The sequence below is a fragment of the Mytilus galloprovincialis genome, chromosome 3, assembly GCF_965363235.1.
Source record: "Mytilus galloprovincialis chromosome 3, xbMytGall1.hap1.1, whole genome shotgun sequence".
Lineage (NCBI taxonomy): Eukaryota > Metazoa > Mollusca > Bivalvia > Mytilida > Mytilidae > Mytilus > Mytilus galloprovincialis.
In genome coordinates this window covers 18104460-18128853 of record NC_134840.1, presented here as the reverse complement: position 1 = coordinate 18128853, position 24394 = coordinate 18104460, and the positions used below count along the sequence as shown (strand labels likewise).

At 31.4% G+C, this 24394-nt stretch overlaps 2 protein-coding genes across 3 annotated transcripts; one reads left to right on the top strand and one right to left on the bottom strand.

Moving 5' to 3' along the window:
- Positions 1-3332: 3332 nt before the first annotated feature.
- LOC143067313 (coiled-coil domain-containing protein 85C-like) lies at positions 3333-17839 on the bottom strand. Of its 2 annotated transcripts, none has more exons than XM_076240464.1 (7): positions 17802-17839; positions 13420-14465; positions 12867-12943; positions 11781-11855; positions 11175-11294; positions 10299-10397; positions 3333-6748 (listed from the first exon to the last, which is right to left on the bottom strand). In XM_076240464.1, exons 2-7 carry the CDS (start codon positions 14111-14113, stop codon positions 5912-5914), a joined length of 1902 nt encoding a protein of 633 aa, XP_076096579.1. In that variant the 5' UTR covers positions 14114-14465; positions 17802-17839; the 3' UTR covers positions 3333-5911. The 2 variants fall into 2 exon arrangements, with proteins under 2 accessions (XP_076096579.1, XP_076096580.1); XM_076240465.1 differs by lacking the exon at positions 17802-17839 and adding an exon at positions 17711-17775.
- On the top strand, positions 7923-9454 carry LOC143067314 (complement C1q-like protein 3). The gene is made up of 3 exons (XM_076240466.1): positions 7923-8013; positions 8246-8299; positions 8982-9454. Exons 1-3 carry the CDS (start codon positions 7932-7934, stop codon positions 9395-9397), a joined length of 552 nt encoding a protein of 183 aa, XP_076096581.1. The 5' UTR covers positions 7923-7931; the 3' UTR covers positions 9398-9454.
- Positions 17840-24394: the final 6555 nt, after the last annotated feature.

The following is a 24394-nucleotide window of genomic DNA, read 5'->3' as shown; positions in this document are numbered from 1 at the left end:
CGACCTTTTTCTATCTCTAAGTAGTCTTAAGTCTATAATAGATTTGAGTAACAAATTTATTAATATTCATTCAAGTTTACTTTTAAATTCAGGGCTTACAGTCAAACTTGATTCAGTCTTGGGAGTACACAATGTGTGCTTGAAATTCAAAATCTGATAAATTGATTGGTTGATTTCTGTTTCGGAGTACAGCAATCTTATTCAAAATGGTTATGTCCACAAGGCCAGATACCAGTTGATAGGTGATCTTCAATCATATGACTTGGTTGAAGAATTCATATTTCGGTAGTGCAGCAACACCCTCAAAAAGAAGATCATTCTGACCTATATTTTATACTAACTAAACATGTTTGCAAGTCTTTTCAATCAGAAGTGGTGGTTGTTTGTGCGGTTTGTTCCACTCTCCAATACTTTTGGTACTAGATCCTGTATTTATGTATTATTATTTATTACCTCCGAGTTCTTGTGTCTTAGTCATAAAACTTAACTCCATACTTGTGTACAAACTTTGTGCTACGAACACTCAATCTAGAATTTCCATTGATTGATTTCTAGAGTCGTGAGTGCAATAATCGTCCTCAAAATATGCCTTGCAAGCAAAGCCAGGACAGTGTGTTGTTCATTCTTTTTGCTTAGAATAAGGATTCATGTTGGGGAGAAAAACAGCGTCCCACAAAAGTTAGTCACTCTGACCTCATTCAATCAAGTGTTACCTCTATCAAATTCAAAACAAGGATATTGAGTGACTTATTACCACACAACTTTATGATGACCTATAGATTAGGTTGAGGGCAAATAATGGTTGGCACAGAATAAGAATAATGTGTCCAGGTATGGTGATATGTCTTCTTACAGATTGTTGGTTACCTTGTGAAGTAGCATATTAAAAGTCCAGATCAGCGTGTAGGAGTAGTACAATGAAGGTTTCATATTCATATTTTTATTACAATATTTCTCTATCTAAATATGCATTTAGTGTACCGCTGGATGCTAATTAGGTATCCATGATGCTAAACAGCTACCCATCATCATCTTCTTGTTATGTGTGTCATTGGGTTGCTCTTATTGACATTAACCTATCAATCTATACATTTTGGGTAGGAACGCATCATCTTACTAAAAGTTGGTCGCTGACCAAAATTTTGTACTTCTTGAAAACAATTTTTTTTTTCAAATGATAAAATTTAAATCTTTAGGGTTGATATTTCACCATAAGGACTGCAACACAGTATCTTCTGTAGAGCTGAGTATCATGATAGTGTTGGGGAAATACAGTTACACATTATTGTTTTACTTCTTGGACATGGCCTTGTGAAAATTTTGATCTAGATCCTTGTTTTTAAATATTTTATTCTTCAAGGTTAATTCCCAGTGATGTAACTTATGTAGTAGAATTTTCGGAATTTCATCATAAATATATATATATTGTACAATAAAAACAAACACCAAAGGATACAGAGAGCAAGACTAGGTACAGAAACAAATTAGTTTGAGGTTAAACCAGTTTTCAAATCTGGACTATATTCTGTAAAAAAAGCCATGAAAAAACTAACACAGTGCAGATCAGTACTAACTTGAACCAGGTGCTCCTCAGGGCGCAGCTTTGTACGACCGCAGAGGTTGAACCCTGAACAGTTGGGGCAAGTATGGACACAATATTCAAGCTTGATACAGCTCTACATTTGGATTGTGATCAAATTTTTTGACATAATATGAGTTTCTGACACAAAACAAATGTCAAGATCTTACAAATCTATTGCGCAAGATTGTGCAATTGAAAATTTCTTCTTCAAACTTTTCAAAAATTTGGAGTTTGAGAAATTGGGGGGAAAAAACTACTACCACCCCCTTTTTTTTGCAATTAGTCCAAAACCTGACATTTCTTTAATACATAATTTACAAGTAGTGTTAGGGAGGTAAATCTGAACATACCAAACATTGCATGTTAAATATTTTTGAGTTACCTCCCTTACACTGGTTTTAAATTGTCTTAATTGTCCATTGACCAAAAAACTATTTTTTTCCTTTTTTTACCCCTAGTTCCAAAGCATTTTGAGCCATTACCCCCCAAAGTCAATACTAACTATCACTTCATGGTATGGAAACGTGTGGTATAATTTCAGAGAGATTCATACACTTAAACACAAGTTATTGAAATTGCTTATTTTGGGCTCCCTTTTTGGCCTGTAATTCCTAAACCTTTGGGACCATAACCCCCAAAATCAATCCAAACCTTTTACCTGTGGTATTAAACATTGTGGTACAATTTCAGAGCAATTGAAATACTATTACACAAGTTGATATCCTGAAAGTAGAAAAATACTTGTTTTGGCCCCTTTTGGGCCCCTAGTTCCAAAACGGTTTGAACCATCATCCCCAAAATCAATCTCAACCTTCCTTTTGAGGTATTGAACCTTTTTATAAAATTTCATAGAGATCCATCACTTAAACTAAAGTTATTGTCCGGACACCAAATGTGTCTTCGGACGACAAGGCAGACGACATCATACCATTATACGAATGCAAATTTTTTTTGCGGTCGTATAAAAAGGAAATGAATGAACACACAATTAAAAATACAGTGTTACAATGCGCTCACTATATAGCTAACATGAGGTCAACTAAGGTAATCTTAGCCACTGGAAGAATACTGTCGTATATAGTTGGAAGTTGGAGGCACCAATAAGAACTAAATAATCCAATTCAAATTCTTGTCTGTAGCAATTGTCTTCCAGCATTCCATAATAGTGGTCCAGAAATGTTGGTACTGGGTAAGATTGTTTGTCATCATGTGTACCATATTGTACCAAACTTGTGAGTTTACAATTTTCGAGGGAGTTTAGGATCAACACAGTCATGTCAACATTTAGGTACAATCTGTGAGGTTCAAGTTTTTAGATATTAATAATTTTGTCTACCCTCCATGGAATATCATGAAACTAAGCATATTTCAATTTCAAAAACTTATATTTACGACATCTGTTGTGATGCTAGGAAAATTATGAAATCCTATGAAAGATCAAGTAAAAAGACATCTGTGGATCCATGATCATTTCGTGGGATACTAATTTTTGTTGATTTTATGGGTGAAGGTGTACCCCAAATTTTTATGTTCAACTAAGAACAAATATTTCATAGGCTTGTGGCTAAACAAAAAAAAAAATCAAATATCCTTGAAAATACAATTTTTCCTCAAATTTAAGGAAAATGAAAACCCTAGAATACTCAGTATCTACATAAGTAGGATGTGAGTGGATAGGTAACAGGACAAATACACACTTAAAATTATGGAGAAATTAATTGTAAGGCCAGTATAATAAATAAGAACAATAATAAACTAATGTTTAATGTACTATAGCACCATCTATGATCTAACAAGCAATGTATAACCATTTTGCAAAAACAAATCAGATTAACACTCCAAACGAAGATAAGTTAATTCGAGATCTAGTACTTCCATTTGAAATATATATAATATCACTATAACAATGACAATTGAAGGATTAACATGTGGTAATGAAACAAAAGTTGATCATTCAAATAGTGACAACAAAACTAAATCATTATTAAATTCAGTACACTTATGTTAAAACACACAACTGAATGATGACCTCAAACTTGTAATATAAATCATGTCTTTAAAACAAATCTGAACACTCCTGATGAGAAGACATTGGTTTATAATTTAATTTTGGATGTAACACGTCTTCTGATTGGCTGACAGTGTATTGTCTATCAGCTCATAGACATAATTTTGTCATGTGACCGTGACATCATCATTGTTTTTTCATGATTTATTCTGGCTTGAAATGGAATTTTAAATTGAATAATAAGGAATGACTGAAACATTTTTTCTGTCTATACAAAATAAACATAAAAAAATGTGGTGCGGACTTTAAAATAACCAACTACGAGGGTTATTCAGTGTGTACCAAATTTTTTATTTTATTTCTTCATAGACAGAAAAAATATTAGTCATTCCATATATGATACAAGTGTATGCTTAATATTTCCTTGGTCTAAAAAATTCATATATTAATCCCAGAGCTTTCAAAGTAAAACTGATGAAAAAGACTAAAAAAAATAATCTAATGGATGAAGTTCAATAATTTTAGTTGTTATCTTAAGCACATTAATATTATTGCAAAAATTATTCTGACGCCAGAACTTAACAAACTATAACTGTGGATGAAAATTTCCTTTTGAAAAGGGGGAAACCAAATTTATTTATTTTCCAATAGAAATTAAATTACCTCCCTGTAATGAGTTGTATGTGCAAGGAACATCAAAAATGGAAATTGGAAAAGTCTTCATAATTAGTAAAAGAGTAAAATGTAAGGTAGAAATTATGTGATGCTGTCCAAATCAAAATCAGCCTATGAAAAAGTCCAATGATTTCTATTGACATAATAAGAAAATTCACAGTAAAAATCTTATTTTTCCTATTTCACAAACAATACTTCAAAAGTAAAAGTATACCTTCAATGTGTATGTCAAAATCTAATAAATAAATAAAGTTCTGTACATATTTACAGAGTAACAAATAGCTGTTACTTTAAACAGTTGAAATATTAAAAATCATAAAATATATACTGTACAAAAATCACAACAGAAATAATTTTGACATCTACTTAAAGTACACATTCAAAATAACAAATAAAACTACTTTGTTTTTGTTAGTTGTTAAAAACTTTTTTTGAACTTCAAATAAACATTTGTAATTTAAAGTAGCTCTGAAAACAATAGTGATGGTAATATGATGAAATGAATGGTCCTAATAAAAAAATATTTGAGAAAAAATGCACAGATGTTTTGACTAAATATGCAATGTAGTTCAATAAGTAAACTACACATTATTCAATAAATTATATGTAAATGTATAATAATGAGACCTCACTTCAAAAATACATGTGAAATGTTAGATGAAAGATATGATTGCATTGATGACATTAGTTTTGGCAGTGTTCACAAAAAATATGCCCTATAATATTATGTTTTTGGTTTACAGTCTTTACAATGTGAGTGTATATTATAAAGCTACCTTCAATATGAAAAAAAAAAATTATATAACAGTGTATTTGTACCATGAATGATTACTTTTACATCTCAATTTAAAATATCTAAGATCTTTGATTACTTATTCATTAGGGATAAATTTCTATAAGTAGAAACCCTAAAAAAAAGTAATCTTCAATATTTTCTATAAATAAAAGATGTGAAGTATATGTCAATGAGACAGTAATCCAACAACACAAAATCCCAAATACAGATAAATGCAAAATCTTAAATTAATACTTATTCATTGGAAAAGCACAAAAGATAATTACCGTAATAGTTATTCACTGGAAAAACACTTAAACCAAAGTAACTATTTCAGTGTATATTTTCATTTCACGTTAGATTTTGAACATTTTTCATTTACCGCTAGCATGTAATTTGCCAGTCCTCATTTTACAGTCCCTTGTTATTTAGTAATGTTTACTTGATATAAATAAAATTTGTAATTAATTCTGCAAAATGGTGACAAAAATTAAATATTATTTTATTGAGAGCATAATTGGTGCAATTTTACATCTCAAATTTATGATAAAATTCACTTTTAAATGCAAGCAAAAAAAATTGTGGGTAAATCAATAACGCTAACATTCATAAATTTGTTTATAAAATGCTAAATGCAAGCAGAGATCTAACAAGAATAAATGCATTTTATCAAATATAATAGCACCAATAGTAATGTTTCCAATGTCAAAAGGCCATTCTTTATACCTGATGATGTGATTTCAAAATAATTATCCCTGATAGTGGAATTGCAGTCAAAATGCTTGTCAAAGGGACTTTATAGAACAAAACTAGATTCCTGGACTGGTGAACATAGAAATAAAAATGATAATTTCTATTTAGTTTTTGACACTTAGTGGTAGGATCCAAGTGAAGTATGACTTTGCCTTGGGTCTCTAGGATAGTCTTGAGGTCGTCTTCCTTGATCCCATGACCTTGAAGTTTCGGGTGGATAATCTAGAATTCTTTCTCTGCTTCTTTCACGATTCACAGGAATAGATCTTTGAGTGATGTTTACATCTCGTTGATCTCGACGACTTCTTTGTTCGTTGTAATTGTGTGCCATTTCTCTTGGATCGACTGGCTTTCTTGGATCAGACATTGATGTTGTTGACACTCGATCAGATCTCAATGGCCTATCATGATAATTCTGCTGACCAAATGAACTTGGTTTCTGTGGAAGAGGTGGTGGGATATTTTCATAGTTCTGATGAGAAACTGGTGGGGGTGGGGGTCTTTCCTGGTAATGGTAATTAGCAGGGGGAGGTGGAGGGCGTTTACTGTTATGATTGACAGGTGGTGGGGGTGGAGATCTGTACTGATGATGAGGTGGTAGGTTCTGTGAATGAACTGTGTGTGTTATTCCTGGTGCAATGTCAGAACTCATTGGTTCTTCATGGTAAGGACCAAGATGACCAGTAGAATTTGAAGCAGTTGGATGGTTATGACTGTATGATAGATGGTTCGGTTGTTGTTGAGCAGATTGCTGACTATTGTAATATCTTCCTGATTGATGAGGCATGGGTGGAGATTGCACCTGCTGACGTGATAGAATGGGTTGAGAGACTGATCGCTGTTTCGATGAAGAAGGCTGAGTTGAAGATTGAGTTGACTGTCGAGCTGGGATATTTTCATACAAATTAGCTGAACCTTTTTCTGGATTGGCATCACCAAGTTTCCTCCACACAACCTAAATAAAATAACAAAAGTAGACACAATAAAATATCTGGCCTATTTTAAGTTTTAAATATTTTGATTATCAATGAATGTTATATATTAAATACATTCACCGAAATACATGGACAAGGGAGTCTTAAGGTGGTACCTAACACTTTCACTAAAATTAATTTGGCTCGTTTAATTTTGATAAAATTTTGACAAAGTATTTGCTTTGACCCTTTAACAAAAATATAAAAATTTCAAAAATTTTGAACCAACCGTTTTGTCAGAAAATTTACACTGGTTATATAGCAGTTTGACAAACACCAATTTTGATCTTTCAGAAGCTTATTATTCCCTTTACAACACAATGTAATTAAAACGTTTAGCTGATTTTACAGAGTTATCTCCCTGTAGTTTTAGGTACCACCTTAAATTATTGGTGAAAGATCTTTTCTCATAAACATTAATTCATTCCCTATAAGTTATAACATAATATAGTTATAGGGGAGCTAATTTCTGATTGCATAGTGCCCTATCGTCTTCAGGTTTAATAATGCATGAATTATGTAATCTTTATTAAAGAAGGTAGTTTCAGCTGACAGTGGCAGAAAATGCTTGGGATTTTTATCTTGTCTTCAGACCCTATTATTCTAATGAGCCATACAAATGTTTTAGGTGGTATAAACCTCCCCTTGTAGTTTTTTTTCAGTACTATAAATTCAGAAATTATTGCGATGTTTTTATTATTGCGAAAAATGCGTCAGGGTTATAATTGCAATAACTTAAACTCGCATTTTGAGATTTTTTTTTCATGTCGCAAAAATTAAAATCGCATTATAGTCTTAAATAATAAAATCGCAATAATAATAAAATGCACGCAATAATTTCTGAATTTACAGTATTTACTACTATTCCAAGTTGTCAATACGGGTCAATTGATCTTTTTCAATCTCTTTAACTTATTCTAGTAAAACAATGGTCAATTGAGGGAAATTGCATGACCAGATCTAAACATTTTAAAAAAGATAAACAAAAATTTGATTAAATGACATAAATCAAAACATCTGTCATGTTATAGTGCATGATAAAAACTCATTTACCATATCCAATTTCCTTTAATGGCTTGTTTTCAACAAGTCAGGCATCTCTATCAATGTATAAAAGAGTAACAGCACTGAAAATATTTAGTTTGTCCTGCGTCACTTATCACAATGCAGCTGACATACTTCACCTCTGTACTGATACTATTGGGGTTTACAGAAATGGTCATGGGATCTTGTAACACAAAATTAAGTAAAATAATTGTACTATTTATTAGTTTATAAGATATAATTTACAAATGTATTTCTTCCTAAACAAACTATTTACATGGATGTAAGCCTTTGCTTGGAATTGTTTACAATAAAATCTTTTAGTTATTACATGTTGAATTGTAAAAAGAAAAAGAAAAGATTCTAATTATTTTGTTTATATTTTTTACGTTTTGTGAGTGTAATAAAGAAATATTAATGGTTTGTATTTTCAGAGTGTTCTCTCCTAAGTGATCTCCTTGAAATGGCAATGAAGCAAAAAAGTCCAGGTAAGTTTCATACACATACTTAGTTTCTTAAATATTTTTTTTTCTCGCTTAAACTTGCTACTCAAAATGATGTAACAAAATTAACGGCTAATAATTAATTGTTTGTGTAGTTGATTTAAAATAGTTACACATGATACCTAAGTTGTCTGCTTTGAAAAAATGAAATAAGATAGTTGATGAATTTGTTATCACTGAGACTGTTAAAATATTGTGTGATTAGTATAAAATTATTTCCCTTAACTGTTTTGTAACACTTTTTGTTTCTTGAATGTATATTTTCTATCTTTATCCTATTTTATTTCTGATAGAGTTGTTTCCCCTTTTACAATTAACAGATACTGTAAATTCAGAAATTATTGCCTTGTTTTCATTATTGGAAAAAATACGACAGGGTTATAATTGCAATAATTTTAACTCACATTTTGATTTTTTTATATGAATTAAACAGAATTTTTCACAATATCGCAAAAATTAAAATCACATTTTAGTCTAAAATCACAAAATCGCAATTATTTTTGAATTTACAGTTAAACTTGACAACAGTGACTCTTTCTCTAGGTACATAGAAACAGAAAGACTGAACATGCACTCACATTTTTTTGATACAAAGGATTTCAATTTTAGCCATTTTAGACTTCTTCAATAATTCTAGTTATTATAATTTTATTCTTATTCATTTTAGGTAATGGCTGTCAGTGTCCTAGTAGAAAAAATATTCCAGCCTTTTCGTCGGTTTTGACAAAAAGTCAAGCCCTTGGTGGCAATGATGTTATTAAGTTTGACAGAGTTGTCACCAATAATGGGAATGGTTATAACCCAACTACTGGTATTTTTGCTGCCCCTGTTGCTGGAGTTTATCAGTTTTCTTATACAGTCATGAATGAGGGTGGACAAATTCTGGCAGTTTATCTTTCACACAATAATACCAAACAACAAAGTGTATGGATGAAAGGGTCATCTCATGAGATGGCTGCAAATAATATTATATTAAATCTGCAGAAAGGAGACAAAGTTGCAATTAAGTCACATGGCAGTTATTCTATTTACAGCAATGGAGACTTGTATAGCACATTTTCTGGATATCTTGTTGCACTATAGAAGAATACAGTTCAATATTTTGAAATAAGGATGAACTTTGAATAAAAGTTGAAAGTCTTTGCCTTTTACTACTTTCCAATAATGATACACATTTCAAGCATAGAGTCAAATCTCTGCTACACATTTAATATGAGAAGATTATTAACAATCTTGGACTTTTGCCAAAGTCAGAATACAATCCTATAGACAGTTTGTACTTGGTTGAACATTTAAATTCACTGTTCAACTATACCAATGATTTCACTGTTCACCTATACCAATGATTTCACTGTTCACCTATACCAATGATTTCACTGTTCACCTATACCAATGATTTCACTGTTCACCTATACCAAGGATTTCCACAAAAAATAGGTATCCAAAGAATTATAATTAAAATGCATAGTATGTAACATATTTCATAGGACACAACTTTTCTATACTGGTTATTAAATATTTGCACTAGGATTCTTGCTGCCTTATGTATCTACCTTTCTGTAGTATCATACACATTTAATTTTGACTCTGCTTACATGTACCTATTTAAGTATATTTTTTTTATTGCTTTGTTAAAAGAAGTGGTCATATGGTCTAGATATAGGACAAATATCAAATTGTCAGTGGTACCATGTAGCATTATCTTGACAAAGTGTTGTTCATTATTGTCTGTTTTTATAAGGAGGAGTGTTAGTGCTTGATGTGGTATGTTACACTGCTTAGTATTTTTATTTTAATTCCTGTTATCTGTTTTTATGTATCATCGTCATATCTGACTGAAAGATGTCGTCAAAATAGTAATCTCATTTTGACCCTTTTTTCCCAATTTGATTATTATAGGCTCCAATGTCTTATGCAACTTTGGATGAAGCATTGAATAAATTTACTAATACTGTATCTTCAATATTAAAGCAATAATACATACATTGCACATCTCTCTGACTATTGCTTTTTCTGTATCATCCAGGTTTTCTCCACCAACATCTACTTTGGGTCTCTCTAGATTCTCATGAACCTCTAACACCTGTTAACAAAATAACAATTAAATACATGGATGGTCAATGTTTTAAATGAACTTATCAAATTTATTCCAAAATGAAGATTAGACTCTTGTTAGCTGGACTGCTGTGCAGGTTGTTTTTATTGTGTGTTAAATTGTTAATTATGACATATTTTCTAGATTGGCAAAAGGGAGGTTTTTGACCTTGTAATACTGCAGTGCCTAATATACCATGTGTCTGTACCAAGTTCTTTGTTATTTTGTCTTTGTTTGCTCAGATATTTTTTTTTATATTGAGTCGGATGTTGATGGTTCGTTTGATCTCATGTAGTGTGCACTACTTAAGTGTTTCTTTTCAATTTTTTAATGCATACTGAAAAACAACAGGATATTAGGTGGTATATATGAAAAGATATTTCCTAGCTATTTAGGTATCTAATCCTTTGAAAAAGAAACAGCACTTTGATATTGTTCCTTTTCTTGACAGCTACTTGAAGGGATTCATCTATGAGCTAAACATATGATCCTAACATTAAACATCCAAAAATACCTTTCTAGTTGCTAAACATGTGAGTGTGTTGCCATAAAAATGTAAAACCGTTATCGATTGTTAAAAGTTATCAGATACAGTTTTCCTAATTTTGAGATTTAAAAAATCATTAAATTGAATTGATATTCATAAGCATAATCACTGTATAAAAGTGCTATTAAATTGTCTGACAATTTCTGAATTCAATACAAATCTATAGACATGATTCGAACAGCTATCATGCCAAGTAAAAATCTATATGTTTAACAAACCTTCATTGCATGAACTACAGCTTCAGGTTTTGATGGACTTGTATTATCTCCCCTTGGTGTGGGTGTTGCGGACTTCCTACCACTATAATTGTCATCATTATTACCAACTGGAGCAGATCTCTGAATAAAGAAAATATTACCATTTACAGAATGACAGGTTTTTCTATAGAAAAAAAAATCTATTAAAGATCATATAATCTTGCAAGAGGCCATTTTTTCATGTGGAAAGATGCATTAAAATAAATAGATTCACACAAATCCAACATGTGTCTATGTCAAAATGAAATAATAAGTCGCAACCAATATCACAATCTGATGCAAAAATATTAACAACCAACAGAGGGCAAGTGTTTCTGTTCATTTCTTAAGAATATTAGGTGTGTATGTTTGGTTTTACAGACAAAGTGTGTTTTTATATTCGATTAAAACTAAAACTGGGATATCTTTTAAAGTGGTGAGACATTCAGTATCTTTAGCAATTTTCCATTATACTAAACCCATGAAAATTTCACATAAAGCATGTTCGAAATATACCTGTTACTTTGAAAATATATCCCCATCTTAATGTTAACTTATGGTAAACATAAATTTCTACAATTTACATACATTTTCTAACTTTTGTCTTGGACCTTTTCTATCAACTGGAGGTCTGTACCCATCTGCTGCATTACGTTCAGATTTCTAAAACAAGAGATTAACATCTTTACTTTATGCATTGGACTTTTATATTTTATCAAATTTATGCAAAACGTGTATCTGCAAAATGGGAGACAACTCTATTTTTCTCTTTATATTTTACTTTTGGTTTACAGCTGTTTGACTTGTGCATCAGTATAATTTTCCATTCTCTTCATGGAGTACCAGTAAACATCCTTTCACTTTTTCTGTTGCACTGCTAATGCAATGAGAGGGTTATTCATTCATGTCAATCATTCATAGTTAAATGAAGCTTTTATTGTTATTTGCACCATATTAAATTGTCATTAAATTTTGTTGGATATCCTGCATTGATTTTTCTATTTATCCTTAAAAAAGTCCAACTCCTGATAAACTTCCTCCTAAATTATCAAAATCCATCATTTTGCATTACATGTATCTAACTTTTATAAATGTTTCTTTAATTCTTTGTTAATTTATCCCTATCTGCACCCATTGTATAAAAAAATTTAATCAAAGTGTGGTTTGTTTGATCTCAGTTCTTTATTGGTTAAAATCTGTTTATGACCTCAAATTTTCTTGCTTCCTCTGAATCTCCTTTTGTGACGGCATGAAAAAAGGCGACCATGGCTGATGACGTCACATAAAAAGAACACATTTTTTGCAGATCATTAAAAAAGAAGGAATAAGTTTGCTTGCATATTGTTTGAAATCATTAGAGAAAGAGATTCCACCACCAAATCCCGTGTAATACAATATTTATCCACTCTCGACAGTAAAATTTTCAAAAATTTAAAACGCTTGGCAAGCCTTGCGTTTTAAATTTGAAAATTTAACTGTCTCAATCAGATAAATATTGTATCACACTCTATGCAGTGGTAAAATCTATATATATTGTGTTCACTCAGCTAACATAGTAAATTAGATGTTATACATATGTACTTATGTTTTATTTTAAGAAAATATATAAATATGTAATTCTTCCGTTTGTAAATGAATCAATTATCTTGTATATTTTATTTGTTTAAAACTAACCTGAGCCAATTGTTTCTTCTCTTCCTCGAGATTTCTAACTTGTTCCTCCAGCTGTTGGATATATTGCCTGGTGTTGTCTTAACATATAAATTATATTAAATATTATACTACAAAAACTTTATTTGAAATATAATTATAATACTGGTAATAAAAAATAGAAAAATAATAAATGTTAACAAAATTAAATAGCAGACTTAACAGCAAGTTCTGATATAAAATAACAACATGATTTCACAGATAATTTTTTTTTCAATTTTTGTAAGCCTTTTTAACCAATTGTGGAATGATCTATTTTCAAGATTTTTCTACTTTATTCTATTTTATCCTGTTACATTTCAAATCTAAAAGAATGTGTAAAATTAACTATCAGTAATAAAAAAAAAATAACAAGATGTAAAATTTTGGTGAGTCTCAGTATATTTTAAAAATTGTATTTTTAAAATTTTTTGAAGGTTTTCATTCATCATCTAAACTTTTGACTCAATCTCAACAAGATGATTATCAGCTGCCATTATTTATCTTTATCAAAAAAAACTTAATTGTGCAAACAAACCTTGATTTGGTCTTTGTTCTGTAGGTGTAGGTACATCTGAGCCTGTACCATTCATTATCACACCATTATCTTCTAGTCCAGCAGTTGTGCTATTACTACTACCATCACCATCATCTCTTAAGTTGGAGTTATATCGCAGTCTCTCCTGATCTAAATATAAACATAGCTCTTTCAATTCAGAGTTTTCTAACACCAACTCTTCCTGTTTGCTTTCTAGATCAGCCAGTTTTTGCTGATACGTTGAAACTTCACTTCTCATCACACTTGATGTGTATCGTCCAAATCTCTGCCATTCTCTGGCTAGTTTACGACTGCGTTGGCGGTCATCATCAAGAAAACAACACAAGTCCCTTAACTCTTGGTTGTCATCCTGTAACTTTTGATTTATGTCTTTTAAACCTCTGATTTCAAGCATATATATCTGCAAACGTCTATTCACATCTTTTATTATGCAACTATGTTCAGCAACTAAAGATCTACTTTCAGATTCTAATCTGCGAATAATTCTCACAAGTTCATCTGACTTTTTCCCTCTTAATTCATCATCCTCAACTTTAGAAAGGGCAACAAGTGAACTGCTTGGTGAAAGAGTCTTGTAAGGTGCTAAACCTGGTGATAATGACATGTTAGTGGAAATAGATGTACTCCTATTACTAGATCCACTAGCTGCAGATGGCAATGAAGAAACACTCATTTTGATGATTTCACTGATATCAACTTATGTATATATATATACTAGAATTTTTTTATTGCATCAACATAAATGCCAAGTTAAATCTGTACACAATAAAAGAATCATCACATAATACAGAAAGGTGTGATTAAGCTGTAAATCAATTATAACCTATAATGTTTTCTCACTTATTTATTGTCTATTATTGCTCCAGGTGTTTACTTAATGTTGTCATGTGGTGTCAGATGACCTAATTGTTGATCTTTGAACATATCTTCCTTAAAAAATATTATAAACTTGTCTACATAATTTGTACATCTTTTGTCCACAGGAAAAATAAGTAAGTTTGTTCTCATCAGAATTCTACCTTTATCTGAAATACAAAAAAAAAATGTTTTATTATTTGATTACATTGCATAATTTTATGCATGGATTTATTCCAAATATTCTATTGTAATGTAGTAGTTTATCCTACAAAAAATGATAAAACTAATACATCTTTTTTCTGACCAAAAAATAGCTTTGTCAACCAATTAAGGTGGTACCCAACACTTTCACTAAAATTAATTTGGCTCGTTTAATTTTCATAAAATTTTGACAAAGTATTTACTTTGACCCTTTAACAAGTATATAAAAATTTCAAAAATTTTGAACCAACCGTTTTGTCAGAAAAATTACACTGGTTATATAGCAGTTTGACAAACAACAATTTTGATCATTGAGAACCTTAATATTCCCTTTACAACACAACGTAATTAAAACGTTTAGCTGATTTTACAGAGTTATCTCCCTGTAGTGTTAGGTACCACCTTAAATTGACTGCTGAAAAGAATGTTACAGTACATGTATGTATACATCTGTCATTATATTCTTGACTCATCTAGATTTAAATGAATCAAAATAAAATGTTAACTTTTTGGTGTTTTCACTTTTTAGCATACACTTTAGGTGTAAATACAAATATTTTAAGCTACAAACTGAAACATTAATAATGATTAAGCATTTTGAAGTTCATTCATCAGAATGACTCTGAATACAACTTTGAATAATTTCTTATTCACAATCAAACAATATACGTATTTTCTCAAATATTAATTTTAGTGGAATACTTTGAGGAGTCACTAACAATCTTAATTACATTTTATTAACCAACTAAGTACATTATTGCCAAAAATGACTGTTTATTAAAAACCCTAACTGGGCTTAATAAAGGCAAACTGGGCATTAATACAGGGCCATTACAGAAAAACAGTGTTAATATCAAATATAATAAATTTAACATGGCAACCGATTTTCAAAACAAATCGCCTTGAAAAAAAAAAGTCATCATAATTTTATTCTGTAAAATAACTGATATTACAGTTGAGAGGTACACCTGATTCCCAACTCCACAGTGTCAACTCTAATATGTTAGCAGTTAAAAATCGACAGGAAACAAACCCATTTAATAATCTTTGTGGTGCTTCTGTAACTGGTGGAACTGTAAACATTAACATTTTTTCAGTTAAAGAAGAAATTTGAATCCTCACAGGAATAGATGACATTTTCAAACCAAAAATGTTCAAATTTAATACTGTTAATGTTTTATTAAATTTAATTATGTTTTGAAAATAATATAATCACAAGACTTTTTTGTATTTTATTTAATTTAGGGACCAGTAACCAACATTAGAGGAACCATACATAGAGATCACTGTTCATCCTGTTTTTTCAACACATAACTTCTGTCAATTTAATTTCTTGGTTATTTGGTATATAAAAAGCTTTATTTATGGTGAAGTACAAATTATTTTTTTCACAACTAAACTGTCATTTAAAGAGTAGAGAGTACATCAAGTTGGCAGCAACACATACACTCTTGTTCTGTTGGTGAATAAATGTATTAGGAAATGTGCATTGACCATTATTACAGACCTTGGACATATAACAGGGCCATTATAAAAACACCCATTCATTAATACTATAGTTTTATACATTGCATATGCACATTTGTTATAATGAAATTGGATGATTTATCACAGGGCTCACCCTACCATGTGACTTGGGCGACAAAGTTGCTTTCCCGGCCAACCTCATGACCATCAAAAGCCCAATCTAGTCGCCCTGTTGTTTAGGTTACTCGCTTTCAGACACTTTCGTCGTCAGCAATATTAAATTTTTACCAAGTCGATGAAATAGCAATTTTTCATTTAATAGTAAAGAAATTCAAAGACGAAAATGTTGCAAAATATTTTCGGAAATATTTAAAAGAAATGATAAAATAACATGTGATTTCATTTGAGGTGGGCAAATATTAATTTTGTTTTCAAAATATGTCACTTCAGAAGAGTATAAATTCCATACCCTTAAATTATACATGTTAGGATTCAGAATATTACAGAACTCATTGAAAAGCCTCCGGGTGCGGGAATTTCTCGCTACATTGAAGACCTGTTGGTGACCCTCTGCTGTTGTTTTTTATTTGGTCGGGTTGTTGTCTCTTTGACACATTCCCCATTTCCATTCTCAATTTTATTATAAAAAGTATTTGTAAGTATTGTTTTGATGACAGCACCATTCCATTATACAGCAGCAAAATTTTGTGGTTGTATGAAAAGTGGATCATCCCGCTTTTTTAGGGTTATTTATTTTTATCCCTACATAAAACTTTGAAGTTGGTGTCAAAATCAGACTTGGTGTAATTGCAATCATTAATCAGCTGTAATTGATTATCTATTTTCAAGTAATTATTGTAATCAAATCTGATTATATGTTATTTAATTTAATCATTTACTTTTGAAAATACCTGGTAATTCCTATTAATTATTAAGTTATTAACATTCTAATTATTTTTAAATTGCATTTTATATCATCAATATACATGTTTCATGTCTTAAATGCACATTTTTATTATTCATATTTAATCAAATTTATAACTTGTGATAAAAATAGTTTTGTTAAAGTTACACATGTTAAGAAATATGTGCGTGTTATTAGATACCAACAAAATGGTGTACTTTTTTATTTTTTTTAACCTTTATACAATGTCATTCAAAGTGGTTATTTTAAACTTCATTGTAATCAGATGTAATCACGATTACTGTCAACTTATTCATTAATTTAATTACTTTAAGACATTGTATTTAATAATTACATATAGGAAGTAATCAGACCCATCTCTGGAAAAAAAATGAAAGGTAAATAACACTGAATACACAAAAACTTGGTGAATTTGTAAAGTGTAATTATAACTTGTTGTAATACACTGTATTAAAAAAAAAAAAAATGAATGAATGCAATATGTATAGGCAGACACTCTAGGATAGGTAATTGGCAATGATGATCGATTGCAAGACATTGTAATTTTATTAAATACCATATTACCGATATTGCTACAGCTGATTTCAGAAATGGTATTCTTTATGACTCATAATGAGCATGTTAATCTAGATTAAATTAAGAAAGGACACATTTATTCGGCTTGACTAAATGATAAAATCAAGCTGTACTAGTCACTAAGTACTACATTGAGTTTTATGAAAGGTATCCTTTACTGTGGTCAAAGTTATCAATTTTTATAGAAATTGTAGTGTGTTGCTGTCGTGAATTATACTTCCGCGTGCATGATGACAAACTTACAAAACAATATATTTGAGTAGTTAATGTGTCAGCCTCAGTCACTGAATATAGTCTTTGCAAGTTACAAAATTATATTTTTTATTGTGTTTACCTGAATTTATCAATGGCGGATATGCACCTTTTACTTCCGGTTTACCTGCTGATACACCTAATCACCAACGTCTTCTTCCATATAAGAGTAAACCATAAAGGACAGTGATGTAAATACTAATAGCGAAAGTTTTATTTTGATTCGGTTTACTTTCTTATAACAATACAAACATAAGCGCTTGAGAGCTTTTTGACGAATATAAAAAAATATATTCCAGTTACATGCACAACTACACATCTAATGCAAATGTAACGCTACGGTTTACTCCTTTCTCTGATTTTTTTCCAGCGCCCGCGCAGCGGAGTATCTGCCACAGAAATTATTTTCCAGACATGGCATAGGCGGATCCCCCTGTCGTTGGAAAAATTTGGTTGATTATATAGGGAATCACTGAAGCATAACTGAAGCCCCCCCCCCCTTTTATGAAAAGTTCTGGATCCGCCACTGCATGGCATTTCTTAGGAAGTTTTTTTTTTTTTTTCAGAGTAGTAATATTCTATCCATCTTATATGGATTGTATTTAACAGTAAAAAGAAGAGCTAAATATACCAGAAGGACAGTCAAACTCATGGATCGAAAATAAACTGACAATAGCATGGCTAACAAAGAAAACTGAGACATAAAGAATTGTTTTCTGTTCCGTATACTTTACAGAAGCTTGTGAAATACAGTTCTATCAAGGATACTACTAGCAGTTACTGACATGTCAACTGCAGACCCCAATTAAACTGATTAAAAGATTATGTTTTCATCATATGAAAATTAAGTACATATGATCCCTCCCTCCGTTATGTTTTTTTTTTTTTTTTGTATCATACCATCATAGAATAAATGAGAAGAATATAACATGTCAACAACTGATTTTTTAATAAATGTGTTTATTTCTGATGCAAAGACCCTATGAGTGAATCAATATTAATACAAAAATATGCAATCCTTAATGACGTGACAACAGTATATAACTGAAAAAAGTTTAAACAGATTGTCCATTGAGTGATGACTATGTGGAAAGGTTTCATTTGGTTCGTAATAAACAAAATATAAAGGGTTTAACTACAAGTATCACATACAATTTACATAACCAATGATCGATGACAATAGGGTCAAGGTAAAATAACCCCTTGGAGACAGATATTTACACCTTACAACCATTCAATACACAAATTATAGTTGATATTTTGTTAAAAAGTATCAAAGAAACGAACCAAACTGCGAAAATTAACTTTGCCTAATGCACCATTAAAGTTTGTCTAAGACCAGATGATACACAGCAGATATACATGTAAACTTGACAATCATTCCTTGCACCAAATAGAGACTTTAATAACAGGAAAGCGTAAAGTTGACAAATAAAGTAAACATTGAAAATGAGGTCAATGGCATATAAAACATGCCAGACTGACTTGTAAACAATTATTGGATGGGATGCACAAAATACAGATGACTTGTTGCTTATAACATCAGAAAAACATACTTTACATGAAACTGAATATTAACCAGTGAACCTTAAAAACGATGACGAGGTCAGATGAACCCTGTCAGACAGACATGTATGTAAACCTTACAAGCATTACATGCTTTAAGTATAGTTGGCCTATTACTTATACAAATTTTGTGCGCTTCGGACTCATGTAATTTGCGTAACGTGCTGTTTTATTTTTTTACATCACTGTCTGGGTCGATTTATCTGCTGGTAGATTATCAGTTCTTCAGGGTATCATCAGCTGAGTACTGACATGATTTATAACAATCTATTTTAAAATTGTCTGTTTATAAATTTTGAAGTAATAAAGAAACCAAAGTTTCACCTCCCTCACACAAAGTTGGACTTAAATGGATCTGGCTATTTCATTAGGATAGTGTTAATCATATAGCTCTTCAATTGTTCGGCTCTTATAAATCCTTGACTTTCAAATGTTTGGCCTAGAGAAGCGCTTTGGACGCAAAAAAAAAAATGTGAAACGTGTTGTTTTCATTTATATATTTTAACTGAGAGGAGAAACGGAAACTTACTATTGACCAGTAAACCATAAAAATAAGGTCAAGGACAAATGAAACCGGCCATACAGACATGTATCCCTTCCAATCATTCCATACACAAGATGTAGTGAGGCTTGTATAGGTATATTGGGATACGGGATATTTGCCATTTTAATTTTAGGGATATGGGATATTTGTCCTAAAAGTAAATGGGATATGGGATATTGATGCATTTATAAGGATATTGAATTTTTAACATGAAAAAAAAAAATAAATGGAATTTAAAAGTTAAGTACAGAAATATTAATTTACATCTCACTGGATAAAATTGCCCCAAAAAGTTTAATATTAAAGGTCATTTTAGTGCTTTGTTGATTTAAATTGAGTTTATGGTCCTTTTATTTAAAAGTCATCCAAACCCAAGCGAAAAGTAGTGGTCAATTTTCGATGGTTATATGCTCATATGTACTGATTATTTTAAAAGTATTTGTTTTGCTTTCCATACTTCGTTTCTTATTGTTAATTTTCCTTTTTTTTGGATGGTGATGTTCCTTTGGCACTATCTTACGGTGTTTGTATATCACAACACCTCCGCTATGCACCTGTCTGTTGTAACGTCATGGAATTTAATGAACGAAATCTATAAATTACTGGTAAATTATTAAGTCAGGGATTTCGGTACCACAAATCACTTAAAATCTTTACTAAATTCTAGATTTGGTTTTGAAGTTTGGTTCGACCATCTCATTTTTACGGAGATGTTGTTTACCGTGCCATTGGATGCTGGATGCGTAATGATTGATAATTTAGTCCCAGATGCATTACTTTTTATTAGTTGTAATTGGCTTTGAACGCTGTCAGTAACTGCGAGTACTCTCAGATCTGACTTAGTGTCATTTTGTTGATGGGATGTACAAGTACTCGGTCACGTCCAATCTCTGTTTTTGTTAGATGTATTTCTATTTGCATCCATCTGATGAGTTAAGCCTTTTTCAACTTATTTGTATAATTCGTTCTTATTATGTTGTACTGTTACACTACTGTCCCGGGTTAAAGGGGAGGGTTGGGATCCCGCTAACATGTTTAACCTCGCCACATTCTGTATGTATGTGCCTGTCCAAAGTCAGGAGTCTTTAATTCAGTGGTTGTCGTTTGTTGCAGTGTTACATATTTGTTTTTTGTTCATTTTTTAATACATAAATTAGGCCGTTAGTTTTCTCGTTTGAATTGTTCTACATTTGTCATTACAGGACCTTTTATAGCTAACTATGCGGTATGAGATTTGCTCATTGTTGAAGGTCTTACGGTGACCTATAGTTGTTAATTTCTGTGTCAAATGGTCTCTTGTGACGAGTTGTCTCATTGTCAATCATACCACATCTTTTTTTTTTTTTTATATTATATGCTGATATGCATTGATAAATTTCTTGAAATAATCATAGATTTTTGTTAGATGTATCCATCTGATGAGTTAAGCCTTATTGTTGTCAATGTTTTTATTTGTTTTGATGCTTTATATGATTACAGGATATTTTCTAGTGTTTTACCTCTTATCTTTTACGTAGCGAGGATCTTCAGAGGTCTCCACGTTTCACAGATTGCTCTGATGTGCAACGGCTGTTTTGCCAGACAAGCTGGGGCCGAGGGACGTCAGAGCACGTCCCATAGCAAAAAGTAGATTTTCGCCGTATAAACTATGCTAATAACGAATAATTACTAAATAATCAATGTAAATTAATATATTTTCTTTCTATTACTGGTGTTGTGAGGAAGGAAATTAAAAAAAAGTAACAAAAATATTGGGATCTATGTAATTCATAAAGTTCAAGATCACAAAGTCAAATGTTGTGTTATTTCTTTGCAAAACAAGGGCTGTGCAAATTTTGTCTGCTGTAAAAATACTGCAACAGTTTAGTGTAATGTAGGTACATTATCAGAAAGCTTTCTTGTGTTAAATTTTGAGTTATTGAACTTGCATGCTAAATATCCACTTTTTGATATGGACGTGCTCTGACGTCCCACAATCTCAGCTTGTCTGGCAAAACAGCCGTTGGATGTCAGAGCAATCTCGGACAAGAGACAGGGTTGAGTTCTTCTGTTCTTTCCAACATAGGTTAACGTGTAGGATGAAGTTTCTTATTAATGAAAGAAGAATGCTATCAAAATGAAATTTTACAGTCATATGCATCACGGTTTGAACAATTAAAAAAAATCTGAAACTAGACCCCTTACACTAAATTTATCGTTTAAGATCACATAAAAGGAGATTGTTATACAAGGCTAGATAAGATGGAACACTTCATCTTTTGGACACATATATTCTTATTTAACACTGGAAGTATGCACTGTAAATTTCCTTTAACACAGTTTGTTTTCCCCGTCAAAATTGTTGACGTTGTGATGATGAGGAGAAACATGCATGGGCTTGGAAATGAATTTATAATGATTTTTGGGGATATTTCAAAATAGTTTTAGGGATATGGGATATTTGTAAAAAATATTTATTGGGATATTAGGGGTAAACATAATAGGGATACGGGATTTTGGGATAAAAACTTAATGGGATATGGGATATTGATACCCCCCTAAACAAGCCTCTGTAGTGGACCTATTGCTTATAGTATTTGAAAACAGACATACAAAAATCGTTCATAGTGTGTTAATTTACGTTTTTTGATTGAGTTAAGCCTGCCAATTGATATTTTATCGTATGTTTTTCTATGTTGTGATGTTATGCTATTGTTTCAGAAAAAGGGAGAAGGTTTGGTACCATTAAAACGTTTAATCCCGTTGCAAATTTTTCGGCACCTGTCCTAAGTCAGGAATCTGATGTACAGTAGTTGTCGTTTGTTTATGTAATTTATACGTGTTTCTCCTTTCTCGTTTTTTTTTTTGTATAGATTAGACCGTTGGTTTTCCCGTTTGAATGGTTTTACACCAGTAGTTTTGGGGCCTTTTATAGCTTGTTGTTCTGTGTGAGCCAAGACTCCGTGTTGAAGGCCGTACATTGACCTATAATGGTTTACTTTTATAAATTGTTATTTGGATGGAGAGTTGTCTCATTGACAGTCACACCAGATCTTCCTATATCTAAAAACACACACAAAAATAACAATTGCCATTGAACCATGGATATAGATGAATTCTGCTAGACTTACATGAACCTATGCCTTACAATCCTTCCATACACCACATAAAGTTGACCTACTGCTTATAGTATATGTGAAAATGAAATATTCACGAAACTTTAACTTTGATCACTGGTCGATGCAATGAGGTCAGGTGAGCCCCGTCTGCGGGACATGTAGACGTTGCAAGGAACCCAAAAAGGAAAATATATAGTAAACTCCAATTACTCATGATAAATGAAAATTCACATGACAAACTTTATTTTTCTTTTATTAGTAGTCGCTAGACCTTGAAATTGATGTCAAGGACAATAGACATATCGGACAGACGAAAACTTCGAAGTATAAGGTATTTACATATAATGTACGAAGCATCTATATGTGTCCACCTTCTGAATTATTTTAAAATCTTTATACCAATAATTTATGCTGCCACCGAATATTAATCTTTGTGTATCGTATTTTATGACTTTCGTAGCAGGCGAAACAAAAAAAGGTCTGAATAGATCTCTACACCGATGATGCTCTGATTCTAGCAAACGCTGTACCATGAAAGTGAGGTCAGGAATAATGGACAAATGAAACCCGGAAACTTCCTATTATAAGGCTTAATGTAAAGGTTATGAAGCATTCAGGTTTTCTACCTCTTTATACAATTAGTTTACGCCACCGCCGTCAGATTTTCAAAAACATAACTATATTGGTAGTAAAGCTATATATTGTATAAATAAATTAATTTTGCTGAGTTTTAAATGCAAAATTTATCAGAAAAATATAAAGAAAATCCTTCAACAGAAATTTGTAGCCAATGATTATACAATCAATAGATAGCCGGGGCTTTAGCTTGTATACATTATACTTTACATCCAATCTATAATACTAAAATTACGAGGTCCAATTTGTCAGCCGTCATCACGTAAAAACGACGAATCAAAGAATTCAGCTTTATATATAACTAATATAGTACAAAGGTGTAGATTAAAAATTACACCACTCCAGGCCCTTTTGTTTTCCACGGAATTAATATTGCCAATAATTAAGAAGTTCCGGGTCAGGTCCGATACCGATACCAAAAGTATATTCACCTGTTACCTATTACCTTATCTGTACGTTCCGCATCTAACAGGTGCTGACCCGGGTCCGATACCGATACCAAAAGTATATTCACCTGTTACCTATTACCTTATCTGTACGTTCCGCATCTAACAGGTGCACCACCAAACGGTGTATTTAGGATTATGCTATATACACGGATCATATTCACAGGGTTGACACTACTAAATTCAATCATTGTCAAATTGTAACCTATTGTAGTATTTTAATCAGTAAGACTTTTTAAGATAACAATACGAATACTAAAAATCTGGACTAAAAATAATGTGTATATATGAACCGTTTTCAATTTGTTAGCGGGCTTGACATAAAACAGTGAATCAAAGAATTCAACTTTATTTATAACTAACATAGGACAATGCTGTTGATTAA